This window comes from Magnolia sinica, chromosome 18 (genome assembly GCF_029962835.1).
Source record: "Magnolia sinica isolate HGM2019 chromosome 18, MsV1, whole genome shotgun sequence".
In the NCBI taxonomy this organism is placed as follows: Eukaryota; Viridiplantae; Streptophyta; class Magnoliopsida; order Magnoliales; family Magnoliaceae; genus Magnolia; species Magnolia sinica.
In genome coordinates, this window is record NC_080590.1 from 23549882 (window position 1) to 23562964 (window position 13083).

Below are 13083 nucleotides of genomic sequence, written 5' to 3' on the forward strand. Positions count from 1 at the left end.
TCTAAAGCAGGGCATGTATGACCCACCCAATGATCAAATCAGCTGAGGGCTGCAACACGCTAGGAAATCACCTGATGAACAGCCCTAGTGTCACTTGGCATTTACTAGTTGGAATGGATTTCACTTACTCATGGCAGGTATCTTGTAAAAAATCAAAGATAGGCATCTCTCCCTTTACTGTTCTATTGGTGTGGCCAACCTAAATCAAAAGTCAGCTTGATATTTTATCTCAAGATCCAGAATGAGATCACATATTATCATAGTGGATCTCACATGCACATCAGGACATCATGATGGGCCTAGTAAAAATAAGATTAGGTTTTCCTCTTCCACTCGTTTACAAGAAAAAATTGACAATAGGGATAAGGGCGATGTAAGAAAAAAAAGTAGAAGAAGAAGGGTAGATTAAGTGCCGTTCCTCATGCAATACAGTTTGTCAGACCATGCCAAAAAATGACGCAGTTATAAATCTGGTCCACACCATAGGATATAGTGGATATTGAAATCTTACCATTAATATTTTCCTAGTTCTCCCTATAATTTTTACTGGCCACTCAACTCATCGATAAGGCCACAAAGACCTTGACAAAGGAAAATAAAAACAAAAACTAAATTTCAGCATGATCCAAAACTTTTGGCCCACAAAAAGTTTTTAATGGCCAATCACCACTATTTGTGTTGTGGTCCACCTGATATCTATATCAACTTCATTTTTCGAATCATGTTCTACTACGAGCAGAAAATATGGATGTAGGTCATGGATATAAATACAGTATATCTATTGAGGTAGGCCCACGGTCAGGGATGCATAGTACTGGATGAGGACAGGCTGCACCTAATCAACTCCCACTTTTTTTAAAACGCACACTTTTTCTCTCGAAATGGGAAGAATTTTAATAGCGGGAGAGAAAGCTGACCTTTATTTTTTATATGGCCTGCCACGTCATGTATGTTAGATCCACTCTGTTCACCGGATGTACAATCCCATTCTAGGTATAGAACCAAAATATAAGGTGGACTTGTAATTCAAGTGAGCCACATAGACTTGTAATTCAAGTGAGCTACACCAATGGAACATTTTAAGGTGAGACGTTCACCTTTGATTTTTACATGACCCAATCATGAATATGTGAAATCCACTCCAACCTTTAGATGTGACAGCAAAGTTTATGGATAGGACCCAAAAATCAGATTCATACCGATTCAAGTAGGCCTTATCAAATGAATCATTTTGGAGGGTGAGCTTTTTTAGCACATTGTTTCCAATTGTGTGATCCATGTGAACCACCAATGAAGTTGATTTTCAGTCTTTAAATCTAACATGGGGTGATACATGTGATGGTTAGAATGAATTTTACATTAATACAATAATAGTGCCCATCCAAGCAAATGTTCATTTTGAAAGATCCTTTTGAAAGCTAAGGGGAAGAAAAGTCCAATCTATCTCTTAACATTAATTAGCATTAGTTAAGTCGAGCTTGTTGGACGTTACTATTAGTTTTGTGTGTTTGTTTTATTTATTCACGATGGAATTAGAAATAAATAAATGTATATAACTTTCCGTTTGAAATACCGGGCAGCCGCCCTTAACTGATTTTTGATTTGACTAATACTATTACATAGAAAAAGTTCAAAATTTTGTAGGCCCAACTTGATATATGTGTACGATCCAAGTCTTCCATTCGTTTTAACAACTAATTTTAAGATATGAACTAAAAATCGAAGCAAATTCAAAGTCCAAGTATGCCATAATACAAGAAACAAGGGGATTAAACACCCACCATTGAAAACTTCATATGGGCTATAGGAATTTTGCATCAAGCTTATATTTGTGTTTTCCTTTCATCTTTACCTGCGTGGTCATATGAACAGGTTGGATCACAGATACACATCACTATAAGACCCGTATATGGCTTCACATTTTAACCATGGGTGTCAATTATCTCCTTGTTGGTTGAGGTAAGGTCTACTTGGTTTATAATCTGTCTAATTATTTTTTGCACCAGCTTTAAAATAATCTTATAAAATAGATAGGCAACAGGTATGGATCACATACATCATACTAGACTCACAAAATTTATTCAAAAAAATAAATTACGAAAATCGATGTGTAATTATTTAGCCTCTCTGTTACCCTCTGAGAAACAATGGAATAGGTTATAATTAATTATTTCCCATCATTTCCGGCTGTAAATAGGAAACAAACAGCCCTCAAAGTAATTTAAGATTCAGACCTCCTTTCGCAACCAACAATTTCTTCTCAGTTCCTTGGAATAGACGTACATGTCTTTTCAGCTCCTTGGAATTGACGCGCATGTCTTTTCAGCTCCTTGGAATTGACGTACACGTCAGACATTTTATTGTGGATACGATGGGTGAGTGATGCAGGGAAACATCGATCCCACCGTTCGATTTGTAAGACCCACCGTGTCGCGATCGGCTTAGAATTCCCATTCAATGGATGACTATAACAATAATAAAATGGAAATTTGCCCATTCAAGTATTTATTAATCCCTATGATTGCCCAGGTATAAACTCTATTAGAAGGTTCCTGCAATACAACGGTGCAACAAACAGCTTTGTAGAGTTCAAAATAATCTCATAGTTACATCTAAACTCTATCCATCCATCAATTGTGAGATCTAATGTTGGATATGAGTCAAAAAAAATCAGGCAAATCAAAAACTTGAGTGGGCCACACTACATGAAATAATGAGAAAGGAATGTGCATCGTTGAAACCTTCGTGGGGTCCATTGATGTCTATATGCCATCCCACATATTCACAAGGTGAGTCTCAGCAGGACGAAGGCATGGCCCCATGGCAGTTTTGAATATGGCCCTACTATCACGACTGTTTCCTGTGACATGGTGCACTTGAGTTTTGGATGTGCTTATTTCGGGGCTACTGACAGAAAGCGGATGGAAACGGATGGGCTACTCCTCTGCTACTAGCCAGATGGTGGGTGGTCGGTGATATGTAGCTCCACCATGATGGATGTGTTTCATCCATGCTGTTCATCCATATTACAGATCATTTTAGGGCTTGATCCAGAAAATGAGAAGGATATAAATCTCAGGTGGACCACACCATAGGAAAACGATAGTTATTGGATATCACCATTAAAATCCTCCTGAGGCACACCATACTATTTATTTGACATCCAACTGTTGATTAGGTCATACAGACCTAGATGAAGGGAAAAATCAAAGATCAGCTTGATCCAAAACTATTATGGCACCCAAAAACTTTTTAATGGTCTCTACGTTTATTCAAAACTGTTTCTTGTAATGTGGTCCACTTGAGATTGGGATATATCTTATTTTTGGTCTCATACCTTAAAATGATCTAGAAAAATAGATGACAGCATGGATGAAACACATACATTATGGTGGGGCTCACAGAGCACTGACCATCAGCCATTGGATGGTTGCAGGGGAGTAGCCAATCCGTTCAAAAGTGGATGGCGCACATATATCAACCCTGGGCCGCACAGAGCTTTTTGTTGTACGGGCTCCCTGCAACAAGCGTCTATCTGTCCTGCAGCTCCAAACCGACGTGTATTGTCACTTAGGGCGTGTTTGGCCGGACCGATCCCATGGGATTTGGTGGGATGGGATCAATTTTAAGGTAATGATGATGGTGTCAGTGGATTGTCTCATGATCCATGGGATGGAACGAATTCCACAATGAAAAGCCAGCGTGTTTGGGATGGCTGTTGGATTCGCATCAAACCACCGATTTGCAGCCGTTCGTGTTTGGGATGGCCGGACCAATCCCATGGAACTAGACGTCTGCCATTTCCAACGCCCGCCCACTTCTTGCACAGTATTCCATGCAACGAGGGAAACGGATTGGGTCGGTGCTATGTGGGCCCCACCATGATGTTTGTGTCTCATCCATGCCGTCCATCATCCTCTATGTACATCATTTTATAGGATGAGACTGGATCAGAGAGATGGCGTCGGGCCTAGTGAGAAATGCATTGTTTCATGATCGGATGGACAAGAAGAAAGGGGTCAGGTTGCGAGTTTGACAGCACTGTTTTACATTGGGGCCGTGCTCTTGCTCGGGTGGTAGACTCTTATTAGGAGTATCAACACCTGTTCAAGGGTTTGAGTACCCATAGGTGGTGAAATCCCCGTAAGGCGTGAGTGTGTAGTGGTGTGTGTGTGCGTGTCTTAAAATAAATAAATAAAAACTTGCATGGGTGTTCTAATGCTCTACATCATCTATTTACACGCCACGATCAACCCCACGGGAGTTATTGGGGGTGTAATAAGTATTAGCCTGTGCCAATACGGAACACGTGTTTGAGATCCAAGCTTTCCATCAAGTGGGCCCTACCGGTTAGATCCTCCAGCTCATCAGAAAGACAAGCTACACTCCTAAAGTGAAAGCCACAGCATTAAAAAACAAACGGAAGGTGATTTTATTTTACATGTGGCCCACCTGAGGCGTAGGATAGATGAATTTTATGGGCCGTTGATCTAAACAGAGTGGGCAGCCAGATGAGAGGCATGACCCACGTTGGCACGTATGTGGATGAGGAGGGCTTAGCGATCCTCTCCACATAAGAGCTGATCACCTATAGGTATAGGTCATGTACCATAACTTGTGGTACTGAGATCACGTTCCTTCCCACATGCCACGTGTTCAACATCTGTCCAGCTAGAATGGGATGCCGCACCATGAAGTTGGCTAGCACAAAAATCATTCCAGTCCGCTCATCATGTGGGTAACATCAACGGACACCCGATTGTCGGGCTCGACATAGGGGTGGGCCCCACCTAGCAGGCTTTTCAGCTTGATATTTTTTAGAAAAGGTGAGCTTATGGTGTGTCCCACCCATTTCATAGTACTGATTTCCTAAAGAGGCACGTTGGCTGAGCAGGAATTGCATTCCATGTAACATAGTATCATGGTATGCTTGATTAGTACTGAAATTGTTTACTAGGGAAATCAAGTGATTAAAGTTTGATGACAATATACAAAATAAAAAACACAACCACAATACCCGTTAGCAATGCAGCTAACGTTTCACCCCTTGACACGTCGGCATCATCCGTTGAAGTCGCACGAGAAACCACTGTTCGAGTCGTCTGTTGGGTCGACGACCATGACGTCATTCGGGAGGCGAGCCCTTCATTTGAATGGGATGCAGGTGCCTCGGTGTGTGGCGATACTATACTTGCTTCAGCAATGGTGCCAGAATGATAACTCTCCCAATAAGCTGCAGCTTCTCTCCAGTTTTTGAAGGCCCGGAACCTACTATTTCTGTATCCTTCGACTTCCAATCGGGCCTCTTCCCAAGATAGATAAATCCCTGCACGACGTCCAACTAGAACAACGTAATATTTTTCCTTCTTCATCTACAGAAACAAATAACACTCAATCAATTCAGGAGATCGCATAGTGAAATGAAGATAGCGGATACAATAAGATACATGTAGATACAAATGTCTATATCTAATATTGAAGAAAGAGAAGTAAGATGAATTTCTTATTTACACCTGCCTTGGTGGGGCTATTGCATTGCATTGAAACCCATATTAACACGTACCTTGCTCCCTCGTCGAAGACCTGTATTAGAGCTTACATGTGCCAATTTTTGGGAGTTTAATGTCATCCACAAAATGTTTAATGTTATCAATTGTAAGCAGTTTAATGTCATCCACAAAATGTAAACCTACACAGGATCAAACCAATCCCAAACCAAAAAAGAAATCCACACAACCAAGCCAAAAGAAAAAGAAAGGAAAAAAATATTAGTTATTACAATTCTAGAAGCATAAACTGTATCATCATCGGATGATTATAATCAAACGGAACCACTAGCACCATCACCAAACTTCTCTCGGAGGGTTTGTTTTAACCAATCCACGCGGCGCTCAGGGCGTAGGCTAACAAAGAAGGATGCCATGTTCTCGTCTCTACTTAAGAGCTGACCAACTTCAATGAACTCAGAGTTGGTTAGGCCCTGCACCTCTTCGAGGACATCCAAAACTTTGCTAGTTCTGTTGACCTCCTTTCCTAGCCCAAAGTCGCGCATAGCGTTTGCAACAGACCTTAGAGAAACGCCAAGTACATCACATGGTCGAGGTGGGCGTTGTCGTTTTTTGGTGCTACTCCCACTCCCACTGCGGCCATGATCTGTATCAGATGTCTGAGTGGGAGTGCCGCGATAGCATCGATTTGGCATGCTCGGTGTGTCCGAGGAAAATTGACCACGCATGGTCCCTATAGAATCCCCTAACGTATCATCAGAGAGGTCAACATGATCGTCAAGATCGCCATCTAACTCCGTCCAAGTCTCATTCAGATCTCGATTAATCCTAGATGACGATGCAGCCATTGTCCTGGATCCCTTTACATAACGTCCGGTCGCTTGATCAGAGCCGACGATAACCCCTAGGTCATCCATTCTCTCGATCCTCTTGCCCCTTAGTCTTGCAGCTCGTGGGTGTGACTACAGAAACAGAACACTACGCATTATTTCCATGTATTCAGATTTATATAATCAGAGGTTTGGGTTGAAAGCTAATACATGGAATATACAGATATAGAACAACTAGATTTAATAGTACCTTGAGATACTCTTCCCATACTTCATCTGGCGCAGTTACCACCATACGCTCATTGTCCCAACCGAATCCACTAGCAGCAAGCATGTCCCTGACAACATTGTACTCTCTTTTGTGATATCGGAGTCTGTTTTGTACGTTCTGCCAGGTGACAGGCACCCCTGTTTGTCTTGTCACTTGCTCGGCCGCAACTTGATATGCTTCTCTTCTGAAGCCATTGTCGGCTTTCCTTCCCAGCGCGATTTGTTCCAATAATGTGTTACATAAAACCTGATCCATTTGAGAGCTCCACTTGCTCTTTGCTGCCCGGAAGAGGGGTTCTGCAAGGGATTTGACTGTCTTTTCTCGCGGTGAACATCGCGTAGGTATAGCAGGGGACCGAACGGGCGACTGTATAGGTGTGGATGTATCAGATAGACAATTGTCCGACATTTTACCTACACAGAAAATAAACTATTATATGCCCTGTTATTCAAACAATCAAACCACTTAAGTTCATGTGTAAAGAAAGTCGCAAAGTTTTAGGCAAATTATACGGTTGATTAACAGGTCGCAAAATAATCCAAATTCGCTCCAATTAGTTACAACACGTTTGGTGTAATATACTTTATACGTCAAGACAAAACTTGCAAAAAGTAAATAATAATGTAGCGACTATCTACTGTGCTATCTTATCCTACTATTACATTGCGCATCTGCCCACATTCGCTCTGCGATGGCATCGCGCACCCTAATCCACGCTTCTTTCTCCACTTGATTCGATCGAAATAAACACTGTTGCTCGTCATGCGTGGAGACCTCGGTGGGTGTAGGATTACCCTCCACCTCGCCTACTGATATACCAGCAGCGTGTAGATCTTCACCGCAATCAATATCAGATCGAATGAAATTATGTAAGACAAAGCAAGCAATGACCACTTTCACTTGTGTTTCAAATGCATATTGGATTGCCGTCTTCAATATCGGAAATCTACCCTTCACTAAGCCAAAACAACGTTCAATTGCATTCCGCGCCTGGGCATGACGATAATTAAACAGCTCCCTCATGTTCGACGGTGCTCTGCCACTTCGATACTCTTGCAAATGGTATCGAACACCGCGGTAAGGAGCCATAAATCCTGGCGAATGGGCATATCCAGCGTCGACTATGTAAAATTTTCCTACATATTAGAACTAATGTTACATTAAGCGTATCAGATTGAACCATTAACTATCAAAATGTATTCCAGTGTAATGATTATAGTGATCTACCATTTGGGACCGTCAAAGGATCATCGGTTCGAGTCAATGCATTGTGTAGCACCCTCGCGTCTGATGCAGAACCTTCCCAACCGGCTAACAGATACAATATTTTCATATCAAATGAGCAGGCTGCAAGAACATTTTGGGACAAAGCTCCTTTTCGGTTGCGGAAGCAAGCATGATCGAGTGCTGGAACATGCGCTGGAATATGTGTACCGTCAATTGCACCAACACAGTCCTATGATGTGTTACATGTGAATTAAATCGGCGTGTATTTGTTAATAGATAGACAAAACTGAACAATATAGTAGGTAAGAGACCTTCAGAAATACTTATACCTGGAAATATGAAGCCCAATTTTGATTTGTTTGAAGGTCGGTGGGTGGCTCTTGTCCGGCCTGTTTCACGTAAACAGGGTACAGTGATACCACCGCATCAAGAACGCGATGAAAATGCCGGCTAACCGTTTCGCCCGAACGAATGAAACGATGCCCTATGACACGATTGCGAACATTATGGCCCACCGTATGAAGAAAAATAACGACTTGTTCTTCAAGACTGACGTTTCGACTATCACAAAGAAGTGTCTTCTCACGGAGTTGAGAACATAGTAAGAAAAATGCTTCTCGACTCATCCTGAGTTGGGTAACACAGTCCCGATCAGTGGCCCGAATAATCGAGTTGATGAACCTTGCCCGCTCATCATCCCCAAAACGTGTCGGTTGTTTAAACATGTAAGCTCGGCAGTATTCTCCAACCGCTGCCACACAAGCTGCCACCGCTTGAACGACCACGGTCCTACGTTCGTCCTCCTCCTCTTCGCTACCCATTTGGCTAGGTCACCTACACCTAGATGTACAACGTCGATGATTTAATAAATATCTTCATAACTCCTACTTTATTTCTATGTGCATTGTTATTTTGTATAGTTACTTGTAATTAAAACAATTTTACGTATATTGAAATAATCAAACCACCCAAGTTGTAGGTGAGAAATATCCATTATTCCACGTTATCCTGGGGTGGATTCAAGAGAATTGGAAGTTAGGACCATTTCCATGAAATCAGGAAAGGAGTTGTCTACAAAACTGAATTTGTTTATTTGGTCCACGCATGTCCAAAATGCATTATAGTCTTTTATTGCGTTTGGTAGGCATAATACAAAGTGCAATTTGGTCTTGTAGGGTGTTTGGCAAGTATAGTACAAAATGCAATCTGGCGTATCATTTTCTTAGAGTTGGAGTAGCATTAGATGCATGCAATAATCCAATCAATGACCAACAAAACGAAGTAGCATTAGTGTGCAAGGAAAACCAGAGGTCACTCGTCAATTGTTCTAGTGCTGCTCCTATTTGTATTGGTTATTATGGCCCACTCTGAATTATCCATTGAGTCCAGAACACATGTAATGGGCTGCATGCAAAATCACCTTGATTGGATGATCCAATCGATCCTTGAGTTGGCCTTATTTCTTATAGCTATCTTCTTTCCAGGCCATGGAAGGATGGTTGCAAATATCAATTGCCTAATAAAAGTGATTCTTTAGAATGGATAGCAACCCATGATACTCTTTTTCATAAAAAAGATGAATCAAACTAGATATATTTTTTTGTTTTCTATTTGAAACTCAACCAAAGCTCCTTAAAATCCAACAAAAAAACAATAATATCTATGTTTGGGAAAATACTTTTAAGCTCTTAGAAAAAGAAAAAATCTCATAAACCCAGTTCAATAATCAAAACCCAGAAATGAATTCTGCAGTCTTATACTTTTCTAATAGATATTATAGTAGCAGAACATAAGAAGAAGAAAACAAGAGATTTCACTTTAGTAGCAGAACATAAAGTTAGAAATGACGTCTGTTGGGCCTGTTTGGGAGCGTGGATATGTAACCCCCCGGACTCGAAACCCAGGATTAAAAACCCGCTCAATTTGCAATCCTCCCGTGTGTTTCGCTCCATGGAATGTAAATCTAACTTTAATCCAAAAGTAACTATCCATGATATATTTACAAGGATTCGAATTTAATTACTAAATTAACTTTAATATCTCTAATTAGTGAGATATGTAAATTTTGATACAATGGTTGTGATAAACCCACTGAAATATATGTCTTGTCAAAAAATGATGAAATTCTAAGTCTTTGATGGGCCACAAGCACAAGATCATGTCTTAGTGACTAACCAACAATTTTTAATCATTGATTTACATGGATAATGTTTGGATGGTGCTGATTTACATGGACAATGTTTGGACGATGATGATCATTATTAGTAGGCCATGTGCCCAATAGAATTATAGTGTATAGTGATACACATGTTACTATTGAAATGATTTTAAGTGTAATCCAAGCTCTCCCCATGGATTGGGAGCCCCCTCAAAGAGGGGATTGCAACCCCCTGAATTTGAAACCCCTAGTTATTTATGCTGCCAAACAATCAGGGGATTTACAACCGTTCATTAATCCAAATGGCCAATATGATATGCATAATAATCCATGTTCCATGAGCCAAAAATCCCACCTCCTAGAATATCTTGGCTATATGTGTCTTTTTTTAGGATTTTCAAATTGAGAAATAGCTGGTGTGCTTTCTTTCTTTACCGGACATTTGTTGGGTACCAATTGAAGGGTTATTATCTTTTTCATCCATGACATTTGGGATGGCAATCCTTAGTGGGGGCCATTGTATCAATGTACTCAACTACTGGATCACGGGCCCTCTTATATCAATTCAAAGGCGGCTAGAGCATTGTATAACACTTGCCAACAAAAGAAGTGTGGATGCTGAGATCTATTAGATTATAAATCTCTCTAGCTATGTAATATTCTCTCCTGCTATATATCTCTCCAGCTATGTAATAAGATCTTCCCACCCTAGGTCTCCAACCGAAGGTAGGCCCCGCTTCTTGTAATTGAATGCAAAAGTTTTGGATATGTAAATGGTGATTATGAAAGTTTGAAATTAAAATTAATTATAAAAAGAAATTAAAATAAAATTAAAAATTTAGATAAGGAGGAATTTAGAAAATTTATTTAATTGGAGTCATGAGGAAGGTTATTCGGCTTGAAACTGATTTGTTTTTTGTTTTTTTTTTTTTTTTTTGTATGATACATAATGCAAAATGAGTACTAGACAATCAATCTTTAGGATACTTTCGAATATTGCCTCGTCACACTAGCGCACTCAATGTATGAAGACTTAAACTGTCACAATATGTCTAATCCAAAGATTGAACTAGATGACTAAAAAAAAATTATTACAGAGATTTGAAATGAAAAAAAGAACTGAAAAATTGAATTGATTATAAATTTAAAACCAGAAAAGTTTCTTATATATATTTCAAAGGTTGCTTCGAATGGGTGTATATACACTCGTACCAATAATCATGCATGTTGGGTTTTTTAAGAAGAAAACTTTTCGTTTTTCAGCTTTGTTCAACAAATAACCGTTCTAATCAACCATTACAAAATGAAATTTCAAAAGTTAAGAAAAATGAAAAAAAAAAACTTTTGCACTTACAAGCATACTCGAGTATGCCATAACACACTGCATCACGCCACACCCACGGCGTAGTGCGTGTAGTTTATGGCATGGATTGAGGCTGATGACACAACTCCCAATCAATAAAATTCACATGTCCCCTAAAAAGACCTAAGCCCTATGTAAAATCTTTTTCTTATAAATCTAAGTTTTTTTATTTTCCTCATTCGACATGGACTAAACACACATCACTATAAGACAAAATACCTTAGTTACTTTAAAATAAAAAATTTAAAAATTTCAAATCATTTAAGATCATTTTTATTTATTTTGAAATACCGAAAAATACAATATTGAAACTCATGGATGCTATGAACCTTGTTCACACCACACTTGCCAAAGCTAATGTTGCTGTGCAAAGACGTGGCAGCCCTTGGCTGGGTGAGGGATCATCAAGGTCTAATAGCCTTTGGCAGGAAATAGGCCGGTCTTGAGTCCACACCGTATCTATGGGCCCACCGTGATTGATGGTGGAATCACACCCACTAGCATAGATACAATGCTTTTTCATTGACAATACATCGTTTCTAAATAAGATGTGAGCAATATCATATACATAATTTCTATCCGCAATAACAAAACTTATTACGGGGCACCCTTTTTCATGACATTAGTGATGTACCACGCAAGTTGTACAGCGGGACTTGGTAGATAAGATGGTACGATATCATGACCATGGATTTAAGACTCAATTGCTGAGTCTGACCACATAATGACCCTGGGAAGAGAATAACGCCATAACCAAACAGTAACAGATAATAATGATATATGGAAACTGATCTTGTGATTTTCTTAGCAGATTTTCACATTTTGATATTTTTCTCTGATAATATATGTAAAAACTCACTGCAAATCAAAGATTTAAAAATATTTAATATAGATTAATAAATGATTTTAAAAGGTTAAAATTTGGGTAAAAATTAAATTTATTAAAATTTTACATATTTATTTCATAAAAATCATGATACTTCTATTGATGAAATAGCAAGAAATTAAGAACCGCTGGGATTTTGAAACTCATGATATTCTCACAATAATATTATTAATGAATTTTCCACCAGAACATGGCAATATTTTCAAAATCTCAGTAAAATTTGTCACACTAGTGCTATCTTTTTTCCTTTTTATATGTTTAATAAAATTCATTTTAGGATTAAAAAAAGAGGCACACATCTGATGGCTGTGCACATATAACATCAGTAAAAAGCCGTTTGGATCTTTCATGTTGTTACCTTGTTCCCACTAAGTTGAGATTCATTCACAACTGTAAGTATGTTACCAATATTTTAGTTGGGGGCTGTTAGATTTATTTATTTATTTTTATTTTTCATTTTTTTTTGTTTGTACTGTAGATACTTGGTAAATAGGTCATTATTGCTCCAGGGTCCTTGCTCTCACTCCGGTGGTAGACTCTTAGGAGTTTCAACACCTGGTTGAGGGTCCTAGTACCCATAGGTGGTGAAATCCCACTACGGGGTGACTGTGTGGTGGTGTGTGCGCGTGTGTTAAATTTTTTTTTTTTTTTTTTAAAAAGGTCATTATTACTCCCTTCGTCTACTTGAATTCAGGTAAATAGTTTCATCTCCAAAGTCGGTTTAGAAAGAATGAACTTTGATTTGTGGGCCCCACCATGATGTGTGACATATCCACAATGTTCATCTATTTTTCCGGAACATTTTAGGGCATTAGTCCAAAAATGAGGCAGATCGAAAGCT

The 13083-nt window shown here is 39.3% G+C and overlaps 3 protein-coding genes across 3 annotated transcripts in view; all 3 read right to left on the reverse strand.

Annotated features, from left to right (window-relative positions):
• Positions 1 to 13083, reverse strand: part of LOC131232607 (mediator of RNA polymerase II transcription subunit 15a-like) — a 67978-nt gene that overhangs the window by 25163 nt on the left and 29732 nt on the right. The gene's annotated exons all lie outside the window — the stretch shown is intronic.
• Positions 4971 to 7023, reverse strand: LOC131232309 (uncharacterized protein At2g29880-like). The gene is made up of 3 exons (XM_058228546.1): positions 6588 to 7023; positions 5828 to 6469; positions 4971 to 5372 (listed from the first exon to the last, which is right to left on the reverse strand). The coding sequence occupies exons 1-3, from the start codon at positions 7014 to 7016 to the stop codon at positions 4971 to 4973; spliced, it is 1473 nt and encodes a 490-aa protein (XP_058084529.1). The 5' UTR covers positions 7017 to 7023.
• On the reverse strand, positions 7251 to 8656 carry LOC131232310 (uncharacterized). Its single transcript, XM_058228547.1, has 3 exons — positions 8165 to 8656; positions 7836 to 8064; positions 7251 to 7744 (listed from the first exon to the last, which is right to left on the reverse strand). The coding sequence occupies exons 1-3, from the start codon at positions 8654 to 8656 to the stop codon at positions 7251 to 7253; spliced, it is 1215 nt and encodes a 404-aa protein (XP_058084530.1).